The 26,522-nt window shown below is 46.0% G+C and overlaps 1 protein-coding gene across 2 annotated transcripts in view; it reads right to left on the bottom strand.

The window, feature by feature from the left end:
• C6 (complement C6) overlaps positions 1-26,522 on the bottom strand; it is a 59,264-nt gene that overhangs the window by 20,816 nt on the left and 11,926 nt on the right. For both annotated transcript variants that reach the window (XM_029059087.2, XM_029059086.2), the window contains exons 4-10: positions 24,388-24,532; positions 17,710-17,851; positions 14,869-15,007; positions 12,912-13,112; positions 7,500-7,740; positions 5,442-5,567; positions 2,149-2,315 (exon numbers count right to left, since the gene is read on the bottom strand). In XM_029059087.2, the coding sequence (XP_028914920.1) occupies positions 2,149-2,315; positions 5,442-5,567; positions 7,500-7,740; positions 12,912-13,112; positions 14,869-15,007; positions 17,710-17,851; positions 24,388-24,532 (1,161 nt within the window). The remainder of the gene's footprint in view (positions 1-2,148; positions 2,316-5,441; positions 5,568-7,499; positions 7,741-12,911; positions 13,113-14,868; positions 15,008-17,709; positions 17,852-24,387; positions 24,533-26,522) is intronic.

Below are 26,522 nucleotides of genomic sequence, written 5' to 3'. Positions count from 1 at the left end.
AGGGGAAATTTGACATTTCAGATGGGGTGGAGAGGTCACAGTGGGTAAGATAGATTTGGAAATCATTAATCAGTGAGCACTTACTATGTGCAGAACAGTGTACTAAGTGCTTAGGACAGTCTAATATAACAGTTGACATGTACGTTCCCTGCCCACAATGAGCTTACAGTCTGGAGGACTTCTCTCCATAGTCACTCTTAGCACCACATACCTGATTTACGTACTCCATTTATCGACCTATTTATTCATTTTTTCCATACCCTGGCTATTTAAAATTCTATCTGCACTTTCCCTCCAGTTTTTACTGCATGAATACAGTTTGTATCAGGCTGTTTCCTCTAATAGATTATAAATTCCTTAACGCAGGAGCCATATCTTCTACTTTAATTTCTACTTAATTATATACCCCTGAATTCCTACGAAAAGTGCTCTGTAAGCAATAGGTTCTCATTAAACAATATTGATTGAGTAGAGGAGAGCAGATAACTAGAAGTTGTGAAATTCTGAGTCCTGCAGCCATATCCACGGATTACAGTAAGCAAGTCATTCAGTCCACCTTTATTTTGATTTATCTCTTTTTATCAGTATTTTGTTCTTAAGATCTTATATTTTACTATGCTCTGCCCATGTCTATTTCTAACAAAATATGTCTGGGTGGTTGTTGACAGTGTCTTGGCGAGGAAACCTGATTCCCATAAAACTTTATCAAAATGTTTATTTCAAGTCAGAGTGTTTTGCAATAGAGAGGGGAGGTTTCTAGATAAAATATTTTGATGCTGGTTATCCCAAACAGGGTGATTTTTTTGTATGAGTCTCGGGACCGGCTGTCCTGTTGCATAAAAAGAGGGGTACCAGAGAGAAAGGGGAATGACTTTATGTCCAAGTCACAGCTCGTTGTGGGCAGGGAATGTCACTGTTTATCGTTGTGTTGTACTTTCCCAAATGCTCAGTACAGTGCTCTGCACACAGTAAGCGCTCAATAAATATGACTGAATGAATCTACCTAAGACAAGTCCTCTAAGCCATCTGTATTCTTCGACTTAATGCTGTCAAAGTCTTCTCATGGCTCATCTCCTCAATTCTTCCTCTCCGTACCCTCTTCTGCCTCCGCACCAATCAGTGAGTGTGTGTGTGTGTGTGTGTGTGTGTGTGTCTGTACACACATGAGCACGTAGGTATCCGTGTCCCTTCCACTCTAAATGCTTTTGCTATTTATTTCTCTATGCCAAACACATCAGCCCTTTCTCTCTTCCCCCTTTTAAATCAATGATTTTACAATTCTGAAATAAGTTCATTCAGAAGAGGTGTAGGAAATCTGAAAGCATTCCAGAAATCCTAACAATATCCTGCATTGTAGATTCAAGAGATAGTTCTCCACCCGCAACCAGATGGGAAACAAAATTGAACGGAGACCTTATTTTTCTGCTAACCAATATCTTAAATTCAATTACAGGAAAAAATCAAATCTAAAAAGGTGGAAGAAAATTTAGAAATCAAAAGGTAGGATGCATACACACGTTCAGAAACACACTCTTTCATTCATTCAATCGTATTTATTGAGCTCTTACTGTGTGCAGAGCACTGTACCAAGTGCTTGAGAGAGTACAACATAAAAATAAGCAGGCAAATTCCCATTCCCACATTCCTTGGTCTAGAGCTTACACCTACACACACACACACACACACACACACACACACACACTGACACAGACACACACACTCACCTCTATTTTGGGGGCTGCTGAAACACTGCCTGATTTGGGGGTTAATTTTCCCCATTCATCATTGAAATGTGTGCGATGACCATCAAAAACTCCTAGCAAAATGTTTGGTTTGGAAGTGAGCTCCCTCTAGACCGTGAGTTCATTGTGGGGAGGGGATGCGTCTGTTTGTTGTTATATTGTACTCTCCCAAGCCCTTAGTACAGTGCTCTGCACATAGTAAGGACTCAATAAACACGATAGAATGAATGAACAAATAAAGCAAAAGCTCCAAACCAATCATTTTAATCTGCGATCTATCCAACCCGTGCTGTGGCAAGGAAATGGAGCCTCCCGCTCGCATCAGAAGGAAGAGAGGACTTGCGCACAAATCTCCACAGGCCAACCATCCGTGCTCGGGCTCTGTTCCTCATCTTCCCAGACGTACCTCAAAGCCGACCACTGCGGGATTTTCCTTGACCGACTCCAGCCAGTTTTTAAAGACGGATTCCTCGGGCAAAGACTTCCCCTTCTCCCATGCCAACGCAGCCGCATACTCGCTCCTCCCTCCTTGGACCAGTGAGAGAGATTTCTCAGCCACCTGTGTAAAGGAACCTGGAAGAGGATGCATCAAAATGGCTGTTTTTTTCCAAGAGGTGGGCTTGTGTTCTGCTGATGATTTTCACATCCTTTCATCTGTCATCTCTGTGTTCACATCCTTGTCCACAACCTCCCTCTGGCCCGAAACTCCCTCCCACTTCATAACCAACAGATCACCACTCCCCCCACATTCAAAACCCTCCTAAAGTCCCATCCCCTCCCAGAAGGCCTTCCCTGAGTCAGTCAGTCAGTCAGTCAATCGTATGTATTGAGCGTTTACTGTGCACAGAGCACTGTACTAAATGGTTGGGAGAGGACAATGTAACAATATAACGGAGACATTCCCTGCCCACAAGGAGCTTACAGTCTAGAACTATGGTGGCTGATGTCAGGAACAGTGATTCATTCCTCCTATATGCCCTCAAATAATCCATTGAACAATCAACGATATTTATCAAGTGCTTACTTTCATCCATTCATTCATTCAATCGTATTTACTGAGCACTTACTGCACGCAAAGCACTGTATTAAGCACTTGGAAAGTACAATATAACAGAGTTGGTAGACAAGACTCCTGCCCACAAGGAACTTACAGTCCGGAGGCTTACATCTATGCGCTTCTAGACTGTGAGCCCGTTGTTGGGTAGGGATTGTCTCTATCTGTTGCCGAATTGCACTTTCCAAGCACTTAGTATAGTGCTCTGCACACTAGGCATTCAATAAATACACCTGAATGAATGAATAAATGAATGCACTTAGATCTATACCCTTTAAGAACTTGATGTTCACCCCAACCTCAACACCACTGAACTTACATACATATTCATAATTTATTTATATTAACATCTGACTCCCCCTTTAGACTGTAAGCTCCTTATGGCCGACCATGTCTACCGACTCTATTGTTTTGTACTCTCCCAAGCGTTTAGAGCAGCTCTGCACACAGTAAATGCTCAGTAAATACCACTGATTATCCATCTAACTGTCTGTAATCTCAGTCAATCAATAGTATTTATTGCATGCTTGATGGCTGGAGAACACTGAACCAAGGGCTTGGGAGAGAATGAAGAAATAGAAGTAGTGAACATGACTCCTGCCCTCAAGGAGTTTTCAATCTTTCATAGTGGTTACCATCATGGAATTCTTACAGGCCTCCTTTGTGCGAAAGCACTGTGCTAAATGCTGGAGTAATCACAGAACAATCGGATCATGTGAAGTGCCTGTCCTATTGGGGCTCACAGTCCAAGGAGGGAGAGGAGGCATTTTATCTTCATTTTACAAAGAAAACTGCGGCCCAGGGAGTTAATGTGACTTGGACATGGTCAAAAATCAGAGCTGGGAGTAAAACCCTGGTTTCCTGGCTTCCATACTTTCCTACTAGCCCACATTTATATCCATCCATTCATCCATCCATTCCCCCATCCATCCATTCACACAACTATCCATCCTTCCATCCATCCAACTATTCATCCATCCATTCATTCATCCATCAATCGTATTTATTGAGCACTTGCTGTGGGCAGGGCACTGTACCAGTGGTTGAGAGAGTACAGCACAACAATATGACAGAAACACTCCCTGTCCTGAACAAGTTTACAGTCTAGAGAGGAAGACAGACATTTAATATAAATAAATAAATTACAGATACGTATATAAGTGCTGTGGGTTGGAAGGGGGGGGGGTGAATAAAAGAAGCACTTCAGGGTCATCCCATCTTCACAATATTGTTAAAATCTAGCCTTTCCTCTCCACCCAAACTGCTACCTCGTTAATACAATCACTCATCGTATCCCACCTGGATTACTGCATCAGCCTCCTTGCTCACCTCCCAGCCTCTTTTCTCTCCCCACTCTAGTCCATATTTCACTCTGCTGCCCAGACTATTATTATTTGCAAAAGCTTTCAGGACACGTCACCCCGCTCCTCAAAAAACTCCAGTGAGTGTCCTTCCACCTCCACATCAAACAAAAACTCCTTATCAGTGACTTTAAAGCAGTCCATCACCTGCCACCTCTTATCTCACCCTGCTTCTGTCCTTCTCCAACCCAGTCCACACACTTCACTCCTCTAGTGCTATCCTTCTCACTGTGCCTCGCCCTCGCCTGTCTCATGGCCGACTCCTGGTCCACGTCCTGCCTCTGGCCTGGAATGCCCTCCCTCCTCAAATCTGATAGTCATTTACACTCTCTCCCCTATCCAACACCTTATTAAAGGTAAATCTCCTCCAAGAGAACTTCCCAGACTAGAATCCCCCCTTTCCTCTTCTCCCTGACTTCCTCCCTTTATTCTTCTTCCCTCCCAACCCCATGGCACTTATGTACTTGTCTGTAATTTATTAATTTGTATTAACATCCATCTCCCGCTTCTAAACTGTAAGTTCGTTGTGGGCATTGTTCATTGTTGTATTGTACTTTCCCAAGTGCTTAGTACAGTATTCTGCAGACAGTAAATGCTCAGTAAATATGATTGAAAAAAATAAATGTTCCCTCCATCCATCTATCCATCCATCCGACTACTTAACTATCCATCCATCCGTCTGTCCATCCATCCATCCACCCCTCCATCCATCCGCCCATCCATCCATCCATCCATCCGTCCGTCCATCCGTCCGTCCGTCCGTCCGTCCGTCCGTCCGTCCGTCCGTCCGTCCACCCACCCACCCATCCAATCTACCAACCAATCAATGGTACTTACTGAGCACCTACTGAGTGCAGAGCACCATCCTAAGTACTTGGGAGAGTATAGCCAACTAAAAACTCATATTTTTTGCCCTCAAAGAACTTCCATTTTAATGGAGGAACTAGACACAACTGACTTGCAATTAGTGGGAAAAGGAGGGAGAACAATGCTAACGTAAGTAGCAGTGCAAAGACGTCACGGTGAAATAGCATAATAAATAATGGAATCAGCATGTTTTTATCAAGAGGCCACATGGAGCCAGCTCTACGCCGAGGCCTTGTGTAGAAAATGTCCCTAACAAGAGATCCGTTCTTTCCGGTAGATGACGGCCCCATGTCTCTGATAGGGGAATCGGAGAATGTAGGGTTGCAGAAATCCCAGAGGGGCAACCGACAGTTGTCCCCAACAGAGAACCAGAGCAAGACCCCCGACACCCGCTGCCCAGGGCACCTGAGGTTTTACCTTCGTAGCGTTCTGACATCTGGTTCCTGGAACATTTCAAGTGCACTTCTTTTGACTTGAAGACGAAGAATCGGCGCTTTTTCGTTTCAGTGCGGACGCAGTATTCAGCTTCTTCCTTAGTTAAACCTGCAAAGTGGGACCAGATAGAGCAGTGCTCAACATTCCGGGGACACCACTGTATCTGGGGTGAGGGTCCCGTTTTCTGGCTCCCTCCCTGCCCTGAGGGATAACCTCACTGAAGAAAGGTGTTTTTCATTCATTTACTCTCCCTGGGTCTTTATGGAACTTGGCCTAGTGGAAAAAGCCTAGGCCTGGGAGTCAGAGGACCTGGGTTTTGATCCCAGTTCCACCATTTACCTGCTGTGTAACTTTGGGAAAGTCACTTAACCTCTCTGTGCCTCAGTGTCCTCATCAGTAAAATGGGAATTCAATCCCTGTTCTCCCTCCTACTTAGACGACCAGCCCCATGTGGGACTGGGACTGTGTCCAACCTGATTACCTTGTAGTTAGTGAAGTTCCTGGCACATGGTATTTGTTAAGTACTTATTATGTGCCAGGCAGTTTACTAAGCGCTGGTGTGGATACAAGCATAGAAGGGCTTAACAAATACCACCACTATCAGATTGTCTCCTGCAAGGGAGATGTGTGGGGCTGAGTGGGTAAATAGATGGACTGATGGCTGTTGATGATGATGATGATGATGATGGCATTAGTTAAGCGCTTACTGTGTGCCAAGCACTGTTCTAGGTGCCGGCGTAGTTACAAGGTAATCAGCTTGTCCCAAGTGAGGCTCGCAGTCTTAATCCCCATTCTTCAGATGAGGTAACTGAGGCCCAGAGAAGCTAAGTGACTTGCCCAAAGTCACACAGCTGACAAGTGGCAGAGGTGGGATTAGAACCCACGACCTCTGAGTCCCAAATCCATGCTCTTTCCACTAAGCCACGCTGCTTCTCATGACATGCTTCTCATGGTTTTCATGACAAAGTCTATGCTCCGAGAAGACCTGGGATTTTCAGCAGAGCTGTGGGGGTTCTGGGAGAGGGCTGTTCTTAAAGTTTTTTTAATGGTATTTATTATTATTATTATTACTACTACTACAAATAATTATGGCATTTGTTAGGCATTTACTACGTGCCAGGCACTATACTAAGTGCCGGGGCCGGGGGTTGGGGGGGGGATACAAGTAAACTCAGTTAGACAAAGTCCTTGTCCCATATCGGGCTCACACTCTTAATCCTCATTTTACAGATGAGGTAACTGAGGCACAGAGATGTTGAGTGATTTGCCCAAGGTCATACAGTAGACAAGTGGAGGAGTCAGGATTAGAAACCAGGTCCTTTTGACTATCAGGCCTGTGCTCTATCCACTAGGCCAGGCTGCTTCCCTGCTTCTGGCGGGACGGAACCAGACTATTCTACCATATCCCATCCCCGTCAGCCGCATCACCCCTGTCCTGGGTTAGGTGACTCCCCGCTCCTCAGTGGCTAGTGAGAGCAGCGTGGCTCAGTGGAAAGAGCCCGGGCTTGGGAGTCAGAGGTCATGGGTTCGAATCCCGGCTCCGCCACTTGTCAGCCGTGTGACTGTGGGCCAGTCATTTAACTTCTCAGGGCCTCGGTTACCTCATCTGTAAAATGGGGATTAAGACCGTGAGCCTCACCTGGAACAATCTGATTACCCTGTATACCCCAGCGCTTAGAACAGTGCTCTGCACATAATAAGCGCTTAACAAATACCCACATTATTATAAGTGGACTAGCCTTTGTCTTGGACCAGGGAACAATGGCTCCCCCAGTTCAAAGTGCTTGCCCAAGGACCCCACTGATCTGACCCCCAAACGTCCGGAATCCCACCCTCTATGAGGAGAGAAGCTGAGAGCCAAAAGAGGGGGGTGGCGCGGATGGAAAGAGGCCTGGAAGTCGGGGGACGTGGGTTCTGATCCTGGGTCTGCCACTTGTCTGCTATGTGATCCTAGAAAAGTCACTGACTTCTCTCCCGGGCTACCCCTCTTCCCTTCCGTCCCCTCCCACTCCCAGAAGTGAAAAGTTCCAGGGAACTTGCCCGAGTTCTTCAAATCCTCCCTGCTGTACTGGTACAGGAGATCATACGTCCCGCCCAAAGAACCCGAGGTGAAGTAATGAGTCCCAAAATCATCGAATATCCGGCTGTACAGGGCGTAGTTGTACTCCAGGGGCAGGTGGGTCAGGGACTTTAAGAAGACATCTGAGAGCTGCAGGTCATTTTCCTTCATCGTGAAGTTTAAGACAGAAATCACTTTATGGACCCGAATGAAACTAGAATCCTAGAAAGAGAAAAGAAATGAGCGGAGGAGTGAGCTGGACGGACGGAAGGAAGCATCAATTCCAGGGCCTCTGCGGAAGCAGCGTGGCTCAGTGGAAAGAGCTGGGGCTTGGGAGTCAGAGGTCATGGGTTCAAATCCCGACTCAGCCGCTGGTCAGCTGTGGGACTCTGGGCAAATCACTGTGCCTCAGTTAACTCATCTGTAAAATGGGGATTAAGACTGTGAGCCCCACGTGGGCCAACCCGATCACCTTGTATCCTCTCCGGCGCTTGGAACAGTGCTCTGCACGTAGTAAGCACTTAACAAACGCCATTATTATTATTATTATTATTATCAGGATTTATTAAGGGTGAAAACGATAAGAATTATTATGGCTTATGTTCGGCACTTACACTGTGCCAGGCACTTTACTCAGTTCTGGGGTGGGTCCAAGCAAATCAGATTGGACACAGTCCCGTCTCCCACGTGGGGTTCACAGTCTCAATCCTCATTTTTCAGATGAGGTAACTGAGGCCCAGAGAACTTAAACGACTTCCCCAAGGTCACCCAGCAGACATGTGGCGGATATGGGATTAGAACCCAGGTCCTTCTGACTCCCAGGCCCGTGCTCTGTCCACTAGGCCTGCTGCTTCTCTAAAATCAGTAGACATTGGCCAGGAGGTGCAGAGGGAGGGAGAAGCTAGCTTCTTGTGAAGGGAGAGGCCAGGAGAACGATGCCTGGATCCATCTAATGTGTTTGGTACCTGATCCTGCCTGATAAGGAGAGGAAATATTTATTAACGTCTGCCTCCCCTTCTAGAATCTGACCTCTTTGTGAGCAAGAAATGTGTCTGTTTATTGTTATATTGAACTCTCCAAAGCACCAGCAGCACGGCGGAGCAGTGAAGCAGCGTAGCATAGTGGACAGAACACGTGCCTGGGCGTCAGAAGGTCGTGAGTTCTAATCCCAGCTCCACCGCTTGTCTGCTGGGTGACCTTGGGCAAGTCGCTTCACTTTTCTGTGCCTCATTTACCTCATCTGTAAAATGGGGATCGAGACTGTGAGCCCCAAGTGGGAAAGGACTGTGTCCAACTCGTTTGGCTTGTACCCACCCCAGCGATTAGTACAGTGTCTGGCACATAGTGCTTAACAAATTCCCTAATTATTATTATTATTCATTCATTCATTCAATATTATTTATTGAGCGCTTACTATGTGCACAGCACCGTACTAAGCGCTTGGAATGAACAAGTCGGCAATAGATAGAGACGGTCCCTGCCGTCTGACGGGCCTACGGTCTAATCGGGGGAGACGGACAGACAAGAACGGTGGCGATAAATAGAGTCGAGGGGAAGAACATCTCGTAAAAACAATGGCAACTAAATAGAATCAGGGTGATGTACATCTCATTGAACAAAATAAGCAAAATAAATAGGGTGAACAAAATAAGCGCTCAATAAATACGATTGAATGAACAAATGAATGAATGAACTGTGGATGAGTCCAGTTTTCTTCAGTGAGGGATGGGTTGTATGGACTGTGTTTAATAATGATAATAATAATCATCATGGTATTTGTTAAGCACTTACTATGTGCCAGGCACTGTACTAAGCACTGGGGTGGATCCAAGCACATCATTCCTCAGGATCTGGATTGTGGCCTAGATTAAGATCCCATGATCAAAAAGCAAGTCACCGTTTTGAACCCAGACCCAATCCCAGCAGTGTCTGTCATCTCCCTCCTAGCCCACCCATCCCGGCTTTGATCCATCTGCTGATCGTCTCCCGAGTCAGTCAGTCAGTCACATTTACTGAGCACTTGCTGGTTGCAGAGCACTGTACTAAGCACTTGGATGAGTACAGAAGCAGCGTGGCTCAGCGGAAAGAGCACGGGCTTTGGAGTCAGAGGTCATGGGTTCGAATCCCGGCTCTGCCACTTATCAGCTGGGTGACTGTGGGCAAGTCATTTAACTTCTCTGGGCCTCGGTTACCTCATCTGTAAAATGGGGATGAAGACTGTGAGCCCCACGTGGGACAACCTGATTCCCCTGTGTCTACCCCAGCGCTTAGAACAGTGTTCTGCACATAGTAAGCGCTTAACAAATACCAACATTATTATTATTACAATATAACAATAAACTATTACATTCCCTGCCTACAATGAGCTTACAGTCTAGAGGATAAGGACACTTGGACGATTTGTTCCCTTAATCTTGGATAGAACCCCACTGATGTCCGACCCCCTCCTCCCTTAGGGCCCTGAGCCTTGGGAGATCTCTGTGTCTGGAGACCTGGGTTCTAATCCTGCGTCCGCCACTCTCCTGCCACGTGACCTTGGACAAGTCGCTTAACTTGTTTGTGCCTCAGTTTCATCATCTGTAAAATGGGAATTAAAGTCCTGCTCCCCCTATCCTTTAGACTATAACCCCATGTGGGATGTGGATGATCTGATTATCTTGTATCTATCCCAACGCTTAGGACAGTGCTTGCACATGGTAAAAACACTTAATACCACAGTTTCTCTTTCCTGTATCCTCTCAACAGCGTAGTCATTAACATGGTGTTCACTCTTAATATCTGGGTAGCTTGAGTCATGTCTCCGTGTAACTTCCAACGGGTAGAGATGATTGTTCACTTTCTAAATCAATTGATCAATCACATTTAGTGAGCACTCATTGTGTGCAGAACATCATACTAAGCGCTTAGGAGAGTACAATATAACAGAGTTGTTGGTCAAGTTCCCTGCCCACAAAGGGGTTACAGTCTAAAGTCTAAAAGCAACTCTTCTTATCTGATCACATGGACCAATATTTTCTGCTGAAGAGCACCTTCTGAAAAGCACCTCTCACTAAGTATCAATCCATTTATCTTGCCCTAGGCCCTAAACTACTTGAGGGACGGTATTGTATTTACAAATTCTATTGTTCTCTCCTAAGCACTTAGAACTGAGCAACAGATGTTATTAATTGATTGGTGGACTATTGTGACCTAATCGTAGGTGGTTGAAAAATATAATTCTCCCAGGTTTATTTGCAGGAGATCACTGCTATGGCTGCACAGTGTAAACTTACTAGCAGGATGAAAAGATTCGCTATAACTCTAGATGGATTAGTGCTAATGACGTCTGACATGTTGACAAATAATAATGTTGGCATTTGTTAAGCGCTTACTATGTGCCGAGCACTGTTCTAAGCGCTGGGGGAGATTACAGGGTCATCAGGTTGACCCACGTGAGGCTCACAATTAATCCCCATTTTACAGATGAGGTAACTGAGGCACAGAGAAGTTAAGTGACTTGCCCACAGTCACACAGCTGACAAATGGCAGAGCTGGGAGTCGAACCCATAATAATAATAATAATGTTGGTATTTGTTAAGCCCTTACTATGTGAAGGGCACTGTTCTAAGCGCTGGGGGAGATACAGGGTCATCAGGTCGTCCCACGTGAGGCTCACAATTAATCCCCATTTTACAGATGAGGTAACTGAGGCACAGAGAAGTTAAGTGACTTGCCCACAGTCACACAGCTGACGAATGGCAGAGCTGGGAGTCGAACCCATGACCTATGACTCCAAAGCCCAGGCTCTTTCCACTGAGCCACGCTAATCAGACGTTTAGAACAGTGCTACCTGATGAATTGATGACACAGTGGATCTTTTTTTTTAAAATACTATTTGTTATGCAATTACTCTTTGCCGGACAATGAACTAAGCACTGGGCTAAATATCTACATCCTACAGTTACAATTTTTTTATGGTATTTTGGTAAGAGCTTACTATGGGGCAGGCACTGTTCTAAGCGCTGGGGTAGATAAAAGCTAATCAGGTTGGACGCAGTCCCTGTCCCACATGCGGCTCACGGTCTTAATCCTCATTTTATGGATGAGGTAACAGAGGCCCAGAGAAGTTGAGTGACTTGTCCAAGGTCACACAGCAGACAAATGGCGGAGTTGGGATTAGAATTCAAGTCCTCAGACTCCCAGGAACTCTGCTCTTTCCACTAGGCCATACTGCTTCCCAATGTTGAGATGACCAAGGCGCTCCATTTTTGCACGGATCTGAATTAACATTGGCTTATGTCAACTACACCATCGCTGTCTTCATCATCATCATTACCATGTTCAGTATTTATTGAGTGCCTACTGGGTACTGTGTTGGGTGCCTACGAAGCGTTGCACTACGCGTTTTAAACATAGGATAAAAGTAAAAGGCAAAGCCCTTTTTTTTGTCCCTGCCCTTGAGAAGTTACAATCCCTCCAAAGTTGCTCACTTTTAATGCTTACTGGATAATAAAAGTCAGTCTCCCCCTCTAGACTATAAGCTTATAGGGCAAGGAATATGTCTGTCAACTTTGTTGCATAGTACTCTCCCAAGTGCTTAGTATGGTGTAGTGGATAGAGCACGGGCCTGGGAGTCAGAAGGTCATGGGTTCTAATCCTAGCTCCGCCACCTGCCTACTGAGTGACCTTGAGCAAGTCTCTTCACTTCTCTGGGCCCCAGTTCCCTCATCTGTAAAATAAAAATTGAGACTGTGAGCCCCACATGGGACAGGGACCGTGTCCAACTCTATTTACTTGTTGTATCCACCCCATAGCTTAATACAGAGCCTGGAATCCAGTAGGCGCTTTCCAAATTCCATAATAATAATTATTATTATTGGCAGAAGTAACAGTAATACGGTGCGCTGCACACAGTAAGTGCTCAATAAATACAGTTGATTGATCGATGGCTTCCTCCATACACTCCTCTCTATTTGGAATTGTGAATAAAGCACGGGCCTGGGAGTCAGAAGGTCCTGGGTTCTAATCCCATGTCCATCACCTATCTGCTGTGTGACCTTGGATGAAGTCACTTCATTTCTCTGGGCCTCAGTTACCTCACCTGTAAAATGGAGACTAAGACTGTGAGCCCCATGTGGGACAGGGACTGGCTCCAACCCGATTAGCTTGTATCTAGCCTAGAGCTTAGTAGGGTGCCTGGTACATAGTAAGCACCACGTGAGCCCATTTTTGGGTAGGGATTGCCTCAATCTATTGCCGAATTGTACTTTCCAAGCGCTTAGTACAGTGCTCTGCACACAGTAAGCGCTCAATAAATACAATTGAATGAATGAATGAATGAAATACCATTAATTAATTTTTTTTTAATGGGTACCAAAGAAGGATTGGTTGGACTACAACCTGTTTTCTCTTACCTTCTCGTGGGAAGCTTGGATGGCTTGCTTGAAGGAGTGAGAGTTGGTGATCTGCACGTTTGTCTTAGAAGACCATAAATAAGGGATCCCGGAAGAGTGGCCCCCAGACGCTTGAGATGAGAAGTGACTAATGTGGCCGGATTCCAGGGGCATTAAATCGTGGTAAAATTCTGACTTCAAATCATCCTCTTGAGTTTCCACCTAAAGAAACAGCAACCCCAAGGCCCAACCCAACAAAGCAAACTGATGCATCTGAGAAATGATCAACTCAGCCCAGAAATGAATCTGTCCTTGGAGCCGCCATCTGCCGACTAGACCACTGCCCCCTCCACCTCCACTCCACAATGGAAGTTAGTGTGGCCTGCGAGTCAGTTGGAGACCCTGGATCCCCAGGATAGAAGCAGCCTGGCCTGGTTGGAAAGAGGGTGGCCCTGGGAGACAGAGGACCTGGGTTCGAATCCTGGCTCTGCCACCTGCCTGCTGTGTGACCCTGGGCGAGTCTCGCAACTTCTTTGGGCCTCAGTTCCTCATGTGGACAATGAGAATTCATTTTTCCCCCTTCTAGGTTGCAAATTTGTTGTAGGCGGGAACATGCCAACCAACTCTATTTTTATTCGTAGAGGCTTGAGCACGGGCCTGGAAGTCAGGAGGTCATGAAAGAAAGAAAGAAAGGGAAAGAGGAAGGAAAAGCTATGCTCCTTCTGTGCTGTTTACAATACCTTGAAATCTTATAGCACTTTAACATTTTTAAAATGCTCTTTTTGTGTAACTTAGCTCATTTAATCCTTTTAGCATCCACAGGAGAGGCAGAGATTATTAACACTATTGTCCAGATGAGGAGACTATAAGATCGTTGTGGTCAGGGAAAGTGTCTGATTATTGTTATAGTGTACTCTGCCAAATGCTTAGTACAGTGCTCTGCACACAGTAAATGCTCGATAAATATGACAATGAATAAATGAGTGAAATGGAGGCTCAGTGGGGTTCAGTGACTTGTCCGAGGTCTCCCAGCAGGTGAAAGGCAGAGCCAGGAAAGGAACCCAGAATGCCATCCCCTAGACCCCATGCTAGACTACATTGCTTCCCATCTTTTAAAAAATGGTATCTGTTAAGCATTTACTATGCATCAGGCACTAGAGAAGCAGCGTGGCTTAGTGGAAAGAGCCTGGGCTGGAGAATCAGAGGTCGTGGGTTCTAATTCCGGCTCTGCCACTTGTCTGCTGTGTGACCTTGGGCAAGTCACTTCACTTCTCTGTGCCTCAGTTACCTCATCTGTAAAAATGGGGATTAAAAAATGTGAGCCCCACGTGGGACAACCTGATTCCCCTGTATCTAATAATAATAATAACGTTGGTATTTGTTAAGCGCTTACTACGTGCCCAGCACTGTTCTAAGTGCTGGGGTAGATACAGGGTAATCAGGTTGTCCCACGTGAGGCTCACAGTTAATCCCCATTTTACAGATGAGGTGACTGAGGCACAGAGAAGTTAAGTGACTTGCCCACAGTCACACAGCTGACAAGTGGCGCTTAGAACAGTGCCCAGCACATAGTAAGCGCTTAACAAATTCCAACGTTATTATACTAAGCTCTGGGGATGATAAAAGTTAACGAGGTTGGTCACAGTCCCGAGGTTGGTCACAGTCCCTCTCCCACATGGGGCTCACAGTCTTAATCCCCATTTTCCAGATGAGGTAACTGAGGCCCAAAGAAGTGAAGTGACTTGTTCAAAGTCACACGGCAGACGAGTGGCAGATCCGGGATTAGAACCCAGGTCTTTTTAACTCTCGGACCCTCGTTCTGTCCACTGGGTCACCCTGTCGCTTACACAGATGAAGCCTGGAGGCTGGTAGCCTGCAATGCCCATGTGGAGTCTCCGTCCTGCTTTCTCCTCCCCTTCGTGCCCATTTCCACCAGCTCCAAAACTAGCTGTAGCTTAAGCGACCTTTACCTCCGTACCTGAAAATGGATGGTTTCCACGTTGGCCGGTACACGGTATGGGTTACTTCCTCTGCTGCTTTTGACGGTGGTACATTTTCCTCCAGTGAAACTGTTGTCCAGGACTTCTCCTCTAGGTTCTCCCGCCAGAAGGTGGAATCTGGAGACACAAAGCCATTTCCCAAATGTTGGAAGCTTCTCCAGGACAGAGAGTGAGAGAGAGCAAGAGAGAGTGAGAGGGTATACGTGGGTGTCGGCGTGGCCTGTTGGATACAGCCCGGGCCTGGAAGCCAGAAGGAGCCGGGTTCTAATTCCAGCTCCACCACTTGTCTGCTGTGTGAAGTCACTTCAATTCTCTCGCCTCAGTCACCTCATCTGAAAAATGGAGATTAATGCTGTGAGCCCATGCGGGACACGAACTTGTCCAACCTGATTAGCTTGTACCCCGGTACTTGATACAGTGCCTGGCACATATTAAACATTTAATGATCATCATTAATAAAAAATAAAGACTAAATACCTTAACTACCTGCTCTTCTTCCCACTTAGAATGGGAGCCCCATGTGGGCCAGGAACGTGTCTGACCCGATTATCTCGTATCTATCCCAGGGCTTAGAACAGTATTTGGCACATAGTAAGTGCTTAACAAATACCACAGTTATTGTCATTATTATTATGCTCTGGCGTGCCTGAAATCTACCTCTTTTAGCCCTAGTGTTCTAGGCCTAGGAGAAACAGCTTGGCTTAATGGAAAGAGGTCGTGAGTTCTGATTCTGGCTCTGCCACTTGTCAGCTCTGTGACTTTGGGCAAGTGACTTCACTTCTCTGTGCCTCAGTTACCTCATCTGTAAAATGGGGATTAAGACTGTGAACATCATGTGGGACTACCTGATTACCTCGTATCTGCCCCCATGTTTAGAACAGTGCTTGGCACATAGTAAATGCTTAACAAGTACCATTATTATTATTATTATTATTCTGCCGAGGGGGTTGTGGTTATTTTTGGCCTTTTTTGTGTGTTGTTTTGCTGTCTTTATTATTTCTCTCTTATGTGTCCACGTCCACGTGAACCTTCTGCCTTCTTAGATTGGGAGCACGTCTGAGTTATCATCTCTGTAATCTTCTCTAGGGTTCATTTCAATTTACTCTTCTGCACACAGTAAGTGCTCAATAAATAGGATTGACTGAAGCAGCGTGGCTCAGTGGAAAGATCCCGGTCTTGGGAGTCAGAGGTCACGGGTTCGAATCCCAGCTCTGCCACTTGTCAGCTGTGTGACTGTGGGCAGGTCACTTAACTTCTCTGGGCCTCAGTCACCTCATCTGTAAAATGGGGATTAACCGTGAGTCTCACGTGGGACAACCTGATTACCCTGTATCTACCCCAGCACTTAGAACAGTGCTCTGCACATAGTAAGCGCTTAACAAATACCGACATTATTATTATTATTGACTGACTGATAGTAACTAATGAATGACAGTGACAATGATTGAATGAATGAATAACAGAGTCTCTCATTTCCAGGCAAAACTCGCCTCTAAGACCAAAGTCAAGGACTGCTTCTGGAATAAGCTCGCTGTGGGCACGGAAAACATCTACCAATTCCGTAATACTGTACTCACCCAAGCACTTAGTATGGTGCTCTGCACACAGTAAGCGCTCGGTTAATACCATCGATTGATTGATTGAGCTATTGACAGCATGTGCTGAGCACCTGTGTGTGCTTAAAACTGGCCACTGCTAGGAATGGTTCAGACAGAATGGAAACACTTTCTCCTGGGTTCTTTTTCAGTCAGAATCCCACCGTGACCCGGGCTTATTTAATGTTCCTCTCCCTTAAAATTTTGAATTGTCCCAGTGCCAAGGAATCGGAAGCTGGGATTTAGGCTTAAAATCAAGAGAGGATTTTAGGTATTTAGGGATGATGTCCCCTCTACACTGTAAACCCATTTTGGGCAGGGAAGGTGACAGCAAATTCTGTTGTATTGGATGCTCCCAAGTGCTTAATAGGGTGCTCTGCACATAGTAAGTGCTCAATCAATATTGAATGTTTATGATTGATTGATGTCAGGCAGGGGTCTGAATGAGTCGATCAATGTAAGTGATGGACTATGATCGATTACTCATATTGTTTACATGCTTCCAATCGATCAACGGTATTTATCAAGCACTTACTATGTACAGAGCACTGTGCTAAATCCTTGGGAAAGGCTATTACAACAGAATTAGCAGAGGTATTCCCTGCCCCCAAGAAGCTTACAGTCTCTAGACTAAGCTCTGAGTGATTAGAAAACAACCAGTCAGGACCCAGTCAATAATAATAATAATAATAATAATAATCGTGGTATTTAAGTGCTAAAGTGTGCCAGACACTGTACTAAGCAATGGGGTGGATACAGCAGATTGGACACAGTCCCTATTCATTCATTCATTCATTCATTCATTCATTCGTATTGATTGAGCGCCTACTGTTTGCAGAGCACTGTACTAAGCGCTTAGGAAGTACAATTTGGCAACAGATAGAGACAATCCCTACCCAACAACGGGCTCCCAGTCTAGAAGGGGGAGATTTTCCACATGAGGCTCACAGATTGCATCCCCATTTTATATATGAGATAACTGAGGCACAGAGAGGTGAAATGACTGGCCCACGTTCATGCAGCAGAGAAGTGGTGGAGCCGGGATTGGAAGCCAGGTGCTTCTGATGCCCAGGCCCGTGCTCTATCCACTAGGCCTTGCTCCTTCTTATCTGGTGCCCAGGGGCTGCACACAGAGGGTCAGTGGAAGGGGAGTAGGGTAGGAGAGGAAGCTTCGGAGCCCTGGGCTGGTGGCGTGGGAGGAAATGACGCCCAACAGAAGCTTACCCCATTCCCATGATCTGCGCACTGGGGACGGGGCGGTACACTCGCCCGCACACTCGGCTCCTTTTCGCGCACTCCCTCTCGTCCGAGTTGTCTCCGCAGTCGTTCTCACCGTTGCACGTCAGCTTCTTGGAGATGCAGCGGCCTGGGAGGGGAAAGTCACGGCAGCAAGGTTCCCGGGTCGGCTCGCGGCCAGGACCAAGGGGGAAGGCTAAGAGGGGATCGCTCCTTTCTTAGACCGGTTGCCCCTTGTGGACCAGGGGCTGCGTCCAGTCGGAAGATCTTGGATCTACACTTGGGGTTAGTACAGAGCTTGGCATATAATAATGTTGGTATTTGTTAAGCGCTTACTATGTGCCGAGCACTGTTCTAAGCGCTGGGGTAGACACAGGGGAATCAGGTTGTCCCACATGGGGCTCACAGTTTTAATCCCCATTTTACAGATGAGGGAACTGAGGCACAGAGAAGTTAAGTGACTTGCCCACAGTCACACAGCTGACAAGTGGCAGAGCTGGGATTTGAACTCATGAGCCCTGACTCCAAAGCCCGTGCTCTTTCCAATGAGCCACGCTGCTTCTCTAAGTGAATGCGTAACAAATATAACAATAATAATAACAATAATGGTATTTGTTAAGCGCTTACTATGTTCCAAACACTGTTCTAAGCACTGGGATAGAGACAAGGTAATCAGGTTATCCCACGTAGGGCTCACAGTCTTAATCCCCATTTTGCAGATGAGGGCACTGAGGCAACGAGGAGTTAAGTGGTTTAACAACAATAATAATAGTGATTTTTTCATGGTATTTGTTAAGTGCTTACAATGTGCCAGGCGCTGTTAAGTGCTATGGTAGATACAAGCTAACACTCCCTGTCCCATGAAAGGTTTACAGTCTCAATACTCATTTTACAGACGAGGTGACAGGCACGGAAAATTAAAGTGACTTGCCCAGGGTAACACAGCAGATGTGTGTCGGAGACGAGATAAAACCCCAGGTCCTTCTGACTCTCAGGCCCATCTCTTCCCACTAGGCCAGGCTACCTCTTATCTAGTAATAGTTGTTTTTGTTAAGCGTTTTCTCTGTCACAAGCATTGTGCTAAGCACTGGAGTAGATAAAAGATTACCAGGTCCCACATGGGGCTCACAGTCTTAATAAGAAAGAGAATGGGCATTAAATCCCCTTTTCATGGATGAGCGAACTGAGGCACAGAGAAGTGAAGTTAGCCAAGGTGGCTGTCTGCAGTTACTGTGTGCAACTGCCATTAAGAAACACTGCTTCTACTGTTATTCTGTTAATTATTATTATTAGTAGTAGTAATAGTACTGAGAAGTAGCCTGATATAGTCGATTGAGCCCGGGCCTGGGAGTCAGAAGGTTATGGGTTCTAATGCCGCCTCCCCCGCTTGTCTGCTGCTGCTTGTCTGTTGGGCAAGTCAGTTCACTTCTCTGTGCCTCAGTTATGTCATCTGTAAAATGGGGATTGAGACTGTGAGCCCCACGTGGGACAGGGACTGTGTCCAACCCAATTTTCTTTGTATCCACCCAAGCACTTAGTACAGTGCCTGGCACATAGTAAGTGATTAACAAATACCAAAGTTATTGCTATTATCATTATTAATATTATTATTATACTCCACTTTTCTAGAAGACAGGAATACACCCCTCACTCAGTGCGAGAGGCCGTGGATCTGACTGGTATTGATCTCGGGGTATTTTCTGGAATGTGGAAGAAGAATTTGTTCCTTCAGGCACCGTTTCTGGGTGGGGTGGGGGTTGTTAATCTTCAGGGAGAAGACTTGACCTTCAGCATGTCCTCTCGGGTCTAAATGTTCCGTTGTGAGTTGAGTGAGAATGGGGCTGAGCCCTCCACAGTCACACGGATCGGGTCTCACGAGTGGGAAGTGGGGAGGAGTGGAGCAATTAAGATTCTGGGAAGCAGTGGGGCCTAGTGGAAAGAACACGGACCTGGGAGTCAGAGGATCTGGGTTGTAATCCCAACTCAGTCAGTTGCCTGCTGTGTGACTCTGGTCAGGTCACAACTTCTCTGTGACTCTGTAGAGAAGCAGCGTGGCTTAGTGGCAAAAACCCAGGCTTAGGAGTCAGAGGATGTGGGTTCTAATCCCGCCTCTGCTACTTGTTTGCTGGGTGACCTTGGGCAAGCCACTTAACTTCTCTGTGCCTCCGTAACTCCATCTGTAAAATGGGGATGAAGACCGCGAGCTTACAAGGGACAACCTGATTACCTTGTATTTACCCTAGTGCTTGGAACAGTGCTTGACACATAGTAAGCACTTAACAAATACCATAATTATTATCATTATTCCATTTCCTCATCCATACAAGGGGAATTCAAAAAGCAGCGTGGTGTTGTGGATGGAGCACGGGCCCGAGAGTCAGGAGGTTCTAATCCCAGCTCCGCCACATCATTCATTCATTTAATCAGTCGTATTTATTGATCGCTTACTGTGTGCAGAGCACAGTACTAGGTGCTTGGAAAGTACAATTCAGCAATAAAGAGAGACAATCCCCGCCCACACGGGATCACAATCTAGAGGCTGGGAGACAGACATCCAAACAAGTAAATAGGCATCAGTAGAAATAAATAGAATTATAGATATGTACATATCAAAACAAGTAAACAGACATCACTGGAAATAAAATTGAATTATAGATTCTCTCTCCTTCATGCACCACATAAGGTGGTGGGGAAAACAGACATAATAATGTTGGTATTTGTTAAGCGCTTACTATGTGCAGAGCACTGTTCTAATCGCTGGGGTAGATACAGGGTAATCAGGTTGTCCCTCGTGAGGGTCACGGTCTTAATCCCCATTTTCCAGATGAGGGAACTGAGGCACAGAGAAGTTAAGTGACTTGCCCACACTCACCCAGCTGACAAGTGGCCGAGCTGGGATTCGAGCCCATGACCTCTGACTCCCAAGCCCGTACTCTCTTCACTGAGCCACGCTGCTTCTCAGACATGACGTTGTGAAGGGATTTGCCCAATAATAATAAAAGTAATGATAATAATAATCGGGGTATTTGTTAAGCGCTCACTATGTGTTTGTGTGCTGTGTGACCTTGGGCAGGTCGGTTCACTTCTCTGGGCCTCAGTTCCTTCATCTGCAAAATGGAGATTGAGACTGTGAGCCCCATGTGGTGCAAGTACTGTGTCTAACCCTATTTACTTGTATCCATCCCACTGCGTAGTACAGTGCCTGGCACATAGTTAAGTGCTCAACAAATACCACAATTATTATTACCTGGTCTCCCTTCTGCTTAGACTGTGAGCCCCATACGGGTCAGAGACCGTCCAACCTGATGATCTGTAGCTATCCCAGCACTTAGTACAGTGCTTGGCACATGTAAGTGCTTAACAGGTAACAGAATTATTGTTAATTATGAAATGATCTGAAGATAACAATGTTGGTATTTGTTAAGCGCTTACTATGTGCAGAGCACTGTTCTAAGCGCTGGGGTAGATACAGGGTCATCAGGTTGTCCCCCGTGAGGCTCACAATCTACCTATTTTACAAATGAGGTAACTGAGACACAGAGAAGTGAAGTGACTCGCCCACAGTCACACAGCTGACGAGTGGCAGAGGCGGGATTCGAACCCATGACCTCTGACTCCCAAGCCTGTGCTCTTTCCACTGAGCCACGCTGAGATGAGTCTGAGGCTGGCAAATCCTTCACCTTTCCACCAGCATCAGCAAGGTGGAGCGGAAAGCTGTCACTGAATTCTGTCCTGTGAGGAGGGGATCCCCCAGGAGGCCTAAAGCATCACTCCATCAGTTCTCACCCTCTTCCCCTCTCCCCCTTCCACCCTACACTCTTTTAATGCTAACCAACTCACAGTGGCCTGATCTCGTCTCGTGCCGCCGACCCTTGATATTGTCTGCTGTGTGACCTTGGGCATGTCACCTTCCCTCTCTGTGCCTCAGTGACCTCATCTGTAAAAGGGGGATTGAGGCTGTGAGCTCCACGTGGGACAGGGACTTTATCCAACCCGATTCGCTTGTATCCACCAGGTACAGTGCTTGGCATATGGTAAGAGCTTAACAAATACCACAGTTTTTATTATTATTATAACCAATAATAATAATAGGTATTGAATCCCCATTTTACAGTTGAGGAAACTGAGGCTCAGAGAATAATAATGATGATGTTGGTATTTGTTAAGCACTTACTATGTGCCAAAGACTTTTCTAAGCGCTGGGCACTGTTCTAAGCACTGACAAAAGTGAATGACTTGCCCAAGGTCACATAGCAGGCAGGTTTGAGAGCCAGGTTTAGAACCCAGGTCCTCTGACTCCCTGGCCTGAGCTCTATCCACTAGACTGCAGCTGCTTCCCAGCGAGAACAGTTGCAGAGGCTTCAGCCAGATTGGAGCACCAAGGGGGTGAAACGGAAATAATAATAATAATTTTGGTATTTGTTAAGCGCTTACTATGTGCCAAGCGCTGTTCTAAGCGCTGGGTTAAAACGAGGTAATGAGGTTGTCCCACCTGGGGCTCACAGTCCTCATCCCATGCTCCGCACATAGAAAGAGCTCAATAAATACTAATAAATGAATGAATCTCCATTTTCCAGAGGGAACTGAGGCACAGAGAAGTTAAGTGATTTGCCCAAAGTCACACAGCTGATACATGGAGGAGCCAGGATTTGAATCCGTGACCTCTGACTCCAAGCCCGGGCTCTTTTCACTGAGCCACGCTGCTTCTACGCAATCTCTCCGTGCCCAAGATGCCAAGGGTGATCAGTGCCGTATCGGGCTTAACGCCTATTCATTCAATAGTATTTATTGAGCGCTTACTATGTGCAGAGCACTGTACTAAGCGCTTGGGATGAACAAGTCGGCAACAGATAGAGACAGTCCCTGCCGTCTGACGGGCTCACGGTCTGATCGGGGGAGACGGACAGACGAGAACGATGGCGATAAATAGAGTCGAGGGGAAGAACATCTCGTAAAAACAGTGGCAACTAAATAGAATCGAGGCGATGTACAATTCATTAACAAAATAAATAGGGTAACGAAAATCTATACAGTCGAGCGGACGAGTACGGTGCTGTGGGGATGGGGAGGGAGAGGTGGTGGAGCAGAGGGAAAAGGGGAAAAAGAGGGTTTAGCTGCGGAGAGGTAAAGGGGGGATGGCAGAGGGATGGCCTACATCCACCTATGTTGATAAAATGTTAGTGTCAGCAGTGTAGTCTCTGAAAATCAAGGACGGCTCTATGTATTTTACTATCGGTTCCTAAACGCAACTGTGTTTTCACAGTTGCAGGTGAATTTTCAACCGCTTTCAGGGTTCAGCAACTTTTCTGCCTCCCGGAAACATCGTGGCCTAGTGGATAGAGCACGGGCCTGGGAGTCAGAAGGACCTGGCTTTCGAACCTCAATGCGGGCAGGGAATGTGTCTGTTTCTTGTTGTATTGTACTCTCCCAAGAGCTTAGCACAGTGCTCTGCACACGGTAAGTGATCAATAAATATGATCGAATGGATGAACCAATAGTCCCGACTTGAGCCTTTGGGCAAGTCACTTCCCTTCTCTGCGCCTCAGTGACCTCATCTGTAAAATGGGGATTAAGACTCGGAGCCCCACGTGGGGACAAGGACTGTGTCCAAACCGATTTGCTTGTATCCACCCCGGTCCTTAGTACAGTCCTGGCACATAATAAGCGCTTAATAAATACTATAAAAAAATGGAATCAGACATGTCATTTCATGGTCTTAGTGCCTGAAGCAACTAAAAATTTTGCACCGGATTCTCTACTTCGGAATATTTCCATGTCACTTAGCACCCCTATCAAGTGGGGATGTCCACAAAGGCTAGACTGTGAGCTTGTTGTGGTAAGACAACGTGTCTGTTTACTGTTGTTATATTGTACTCTCCCAAGCGCTTAGTACAGTTTTTTGCACTAAGCCCCTCATTAAGTGAATGAATGAATATTAAGCCATCTGTCCCTCTAAAAGTTCTAAACATTATTTTCAAAGACATTTCTAATCTGTCCCTATTTTCCCCCATTTTTACTGCTGTTTGCCCAGATGTGAACGTATGAATAGCAGTTGTCCAGTGTTTAGAACAGTGTTTGGCACATAGTAAGTGCTTAACAAATACCATAATTATTATATTATTATTATCATTGTTTTCCATCTCTTTCTATTCCTGTTCCTTCTCCTTTCCCTTTTCCTCCTCCTCCTCCTCCTTCGACTTCTTTTCTTCCTTTCCTTTCTTCACCTCCTTCTCCTTCTCCTCCACTATCTCCTCTCCCTACTTCTCCCCATGTCGGCTCATTTACCAACATTTCAGTCAAATTCGAGAAGCAACATGGTGTAGTGGATAGAGCAGGGGCCTGAGAATCAAAAGGTTTTAATCCCGGCTCCACCACTTGTCTGCTGAGTGACCTCGGGCAAGTCACTTCACTTCTCTGTGCCTCAGTTACCTCATCTGTAAAATGGAGATGAAGACTGCAAGCCCCACGTGGGACAATCGGATTACCTCATATCTACCCCCGTGCTTAGAACAGTGCTTGGCACATAGTAATCGCTTAACAGTGCCAACATTATTATTATTTTTTACCCACTATGCCATGTCGCCTCTCTCTAAGTGCCCACTACAAAATTCTGCCCACCGTAGGTTCTCAAGAAACACTAAGATTTGGTTGATTGCAGTACATTACCACTATCACACTTGAATTTATTCTTGCAGTCCAATTCTTCTATGTTGCAGATCTTAGTTGGGTAGCATTTCTGAGACTTTACCAGCAGCTCCTCACAAGCCTGGCCCCCAAACTGAGATGGACGCAGAAGGGATCGGGCCCGAAACTGAAAAACAAAACAGAGAGAGGGGCGTGAGCTACACAAAGCCAAATCCTCCAAGGGGTGGGTTTATTTCCTCCCAAAGCAAGTGTGGTCTCGTGGGAAGAGTCTCAAAGCCAGAACTTGAAACTTCTTTAGGTGAGCCTGGCATCTGGCACTTAAACTAAAGGTTTATCAGATTTCACCTTCATTAAAACACCTTGAATGTCTCAAAGCAAATTCATGTCTCCTCTCTCGCCTTGGTCCTCACAACAACCCAGCGAGTAAGGGAAGATTAGCATTAACATCCCCACTTACAGATGAGGTAATTGAGGCTCAGAGAGGTTATGTGACTTGCTCAAATTAACACAGCCATCCTGGTCTGGGACAAGCCATGCTCTTTTCACTAGATCATGCTCTTTCCCTAGGTTAAATTTTCCCAAACTCCCTCCCCCTACCTCCACCCTCTAATTCATTCAACTATTTGGGGTGAAGCTTCAGATCCTGTTTCTCCCCTGTAACCTCATTATGGGCAGGCAACGTGTCCGGTAATTCTGTTGTATTGTACTTTCCCAAGTGCTTAGTACAGTGCTCTGCACATAGTAAGTACTGGACACCTAAAACGGGCAGAGCTCTATACTGTGTGCCCTCGGTGCAGATACCGAATTGGGCAACTACAGTGTTTAGAGCACCTATTGTAAGGCACCTACAATAATAATAATTGCAGAATTTGTGTTAAGTGCTTATTATGTGCCAAGCACTGTACTAAGCACAGGGGTAGATAATCAGGTCCCACCTGGAGCTCACCCTCTAAGTAGGAGATTGATTGATTGACTGATTGATTCCTTCCCACTGTTTTCCCCTCCTTTCTGAGCACTTCTCTTTCCAGTCTCTTCCTCCTTGGCTTCTCTGGAAAATGGCGATTAAGACTGTGAGCCCCACGTGGGACGGGGACTGTATCCAACCCAATCACCTTGAATCTACCCCAGCACTTAGTAGAGTGTCTGCCACATAATAAGCGCTTAATAAATGCCATCATTATTATTTTCCTTTTTTTAATGGTATTTGTTAAACGCTTACTGTTCTAAGCGCTGGCGTAGATACCGGCTAATCAGGTTGGTCCCAGTTCATGTCCCTCTTGGGGCTCAAAGTCTTAACCTCCATTTTCCAGATGGTCACACAGTAGACATGCGGCGGATCCAGGATAAGAACTCAGGTCTTTCTGACTCCCAGGCCTGGGCTCTACCCACTAAACCAAGCTGCTTCTCCAAGTTTTCCTTTTGACCAGTCCACTTTAACCGATTTCTCCTCTTTGCCAATTTGCAGCCCATTTGGCTTTTTCATCTCTCCCAACCACCCACCATCATCAGTATTTACTGGGCACTTTACCCGGTCAGCCGTCTGGACTGACCAATCCCTTGCAAGGCACTTTTATTTTTCCAAGTTCTTCCTCATCGGTTACCACGTCTTACTTTCACAACATCCCCGTGAGGTAGGGAAACAGGTGTTATTGTCTCCAGGTATAGATGAGGATGCTGATGCCCAGAGAGGTTCACTACTTGGCTAAAGGTCACACAGCTAAGCGAGAGGCACACAGAACCCAGGTCTCTTGACTTCCAGCTCCATGCTCTTCCCACGAGACCCCGCTCTTGGACATTTACAAAGCAGGTAAATATGATGATAGTAATAATAATGATGAAAAAAATCCCATCACAGTCCTTTGTGGAGCTCACAATACAGAGAGGAGGCAAATTCTGAAACAGTTAATTGCAGTTAGCACTTACTATGTACCGAGCATTAGATTAAGCACTGGGCGAGGGATACAAGATAACTGGATCAGACTCAGTTCCTGTTCCACATGGGGCTCACAGTCTGAGGGGGAGGGAGACTAGACATTGAATCCCCATTTTACAGTTGAGGAAACAGGCTCAGAGAAGTGAAATGACTTGCCTAAGTCCCACAGAAGAAGAATGAAAAAGCCAGTATTAGCCCATGGCTCCAAGCCCATGCTCTTCCC

Source organism: Ornithorhynchus anatinus, chromosome 3, assembly GCF_004115215.2.
Source record: "Ornithorhynchus anatinus isolate Pmale09 chromosome 3, mOrnAna1.pri.v4, whole genome shotgun sequence".
NCBI lineage: Eukaryota > Metazoa > Chordata > Mammalia > Monotremata > Ornithorhynchidae > Ornithorhynchus > Ornithorhynchus anatinus.
The sequence above is the reverse complement of the archived record's forward strand: the minus strand, read 5'-3'. Positions and strand labels throughout refer to the sequence as shown.